This window comes from Arachis ipaensis, chromosome B09 (assembly GCF_000816755.2).
Source record: "Arachis ipaensis cultivar K30076 chromosome B09, Araip1.1, whole genome shotgun sequence".
In the NCBI taxonomy this organism is placed as follows: domain Eukaryota; kingdom Viridiplantae; phylum Streptophyta; class Magnoliopsida; order Fabales; family Fabaceae; genus Arachis; species Arachis ipaensis.
In genome coordinates, this window is record NC_029793.2 from 6675409 (window position 1) to 6676966 (window position 1558).

At 44.6% G+C, this 1558-nt stretch overlaps 1 protein-coding gene across 1 annotated transcript; it reads right to left on the reverse strand.

Annotated features, from left to right (window-relative positions):
- LOC110266736 lies at positions 260 to 1351 on the reverse strand. The gene has a single exon (XM_021111712.1). The coding sequence runs from the start codon at positions 1349 to 1351 to the stop codon at positions 260 to 262; it is 1092 nt and encodes a 363-aa protein (XP_020967371.1).

A 1558-nucleotide genomic window follows, 5' to 3' on the forward strand; every position in this document is an offset into this window, starting at 1 on the left:
TTTCTTCCCAAGACTGAATTAACATACCAAGCTTTATTATTATTATTTATATTATTCTACTTTGTATTGCAAAGAAGGATTTTGCCAAATTCACGTCTTTATTGGTCCATGGATTAATTAGTTAGGTAGTATTTGTCTATGTAACTATGTTTTTTTTTTGAATCAAAGGGAGCTCAACACATAGAGTGGAGCAATTAAAGGAGCTACAAGAAATAACAAAAGTCGAGAAACCAACCCCTAATCCTCTTCTGTATGGCTATCAACAACCAAATGGGTCAACACCACTCCATTCTTCAGAGTACCTAAACGACCTGTTTATGATGTCCTCCATGCTGGAAGTATGATCTCTGAAGAGCCTACCATTCCTTTCTAGCCAGGTTGTCCAAATAACTGCAAAGAACCCAATGAACCACCTTTTTCTGTCCACCTTCCTTATAGATAACTTCGTCCAGCTTTCAAAATGATCCTTTAGTGTACCTGGAAGGCTCCACTGTCGTCCCAAGGCCAGCAGCCAAGCACACCACACCTTCCATGTGGTCTCGCACTCAAGGAACAAATGAAAGACATTTTCCTCAGCCTTATCGCATAGCACACACCTATTATCATGCTGAGGAATGACCCGGAACCTACATAGTCGATCCTTAGTATTCACCCTTCCAACCAAGACAAACCAAGTAAACAGCTCAACCCTCGGAGGTACCAGTCCTTTCCAAACAGCACTAGTGAAGCTATAGCTAGTGATTTCCTCTGGTAGGACTTCCGCCTGCAAAACCTTCCCAAAGGAAGCCGTTGAGTAAACTCCTGTTTTATCAAATTTCCAGACCACGCCATCCTCTTTCCCATTGGTGGGCTTGACCGATTGTAGCAGCTCATGAAGCTGGTGAACTAAATCCAACTCCCATTGGAACAACTCTCTCCTCCACTGAAAACTCCAAATCCAAACTAGCCCATCCCAAAACCCACAATCCCCTATAACAGATCCTTGCAAGGTTGAGACCGAGAAGAGTCTAGGAAACATATCTTTCAACACCCCAGGCGGCAACCAGCTATCCTCCCAGAACCGGATTGTTCTGCCATTACCTAGCTCCATAGACAACCCGCTGATCATCTTTTCTCGCAACTGCGACTCACTAATTTGGAGTTGGCATATATCCCGCCACGGACCCCCTCTTATGGGCGCCGGCTGGCCTTGCAGCATCACAGTAGGATTCATGTTGTTGCATGAGCAAACAACTTGCTTCCATAAAGGACAGTCTTCTTTTGAGAACCTCCACCACCACTTGAACAGCAGAGCTGTATTTCGAATCACCGCATCCCCAACTCCCAAGCCACCTGCTTGCTTCGGAGCCATAACTATTTCCCATTTTACAAGCGGTATCCCGTGCCTCCCATCCTCTGTACTCCACAAGAATCATCTTTGTAGGAAAATCAACTTTTTCGCCACTGTCTTCGGCATCTTATATAGGCTGAGGTAGTAAATAGGCAAGCTATTAAGAACCGACTTAATGAGGACCAACTTGCCCGCTTTGTTGAGAGTCTTTGCTTTCCACAAACTGAG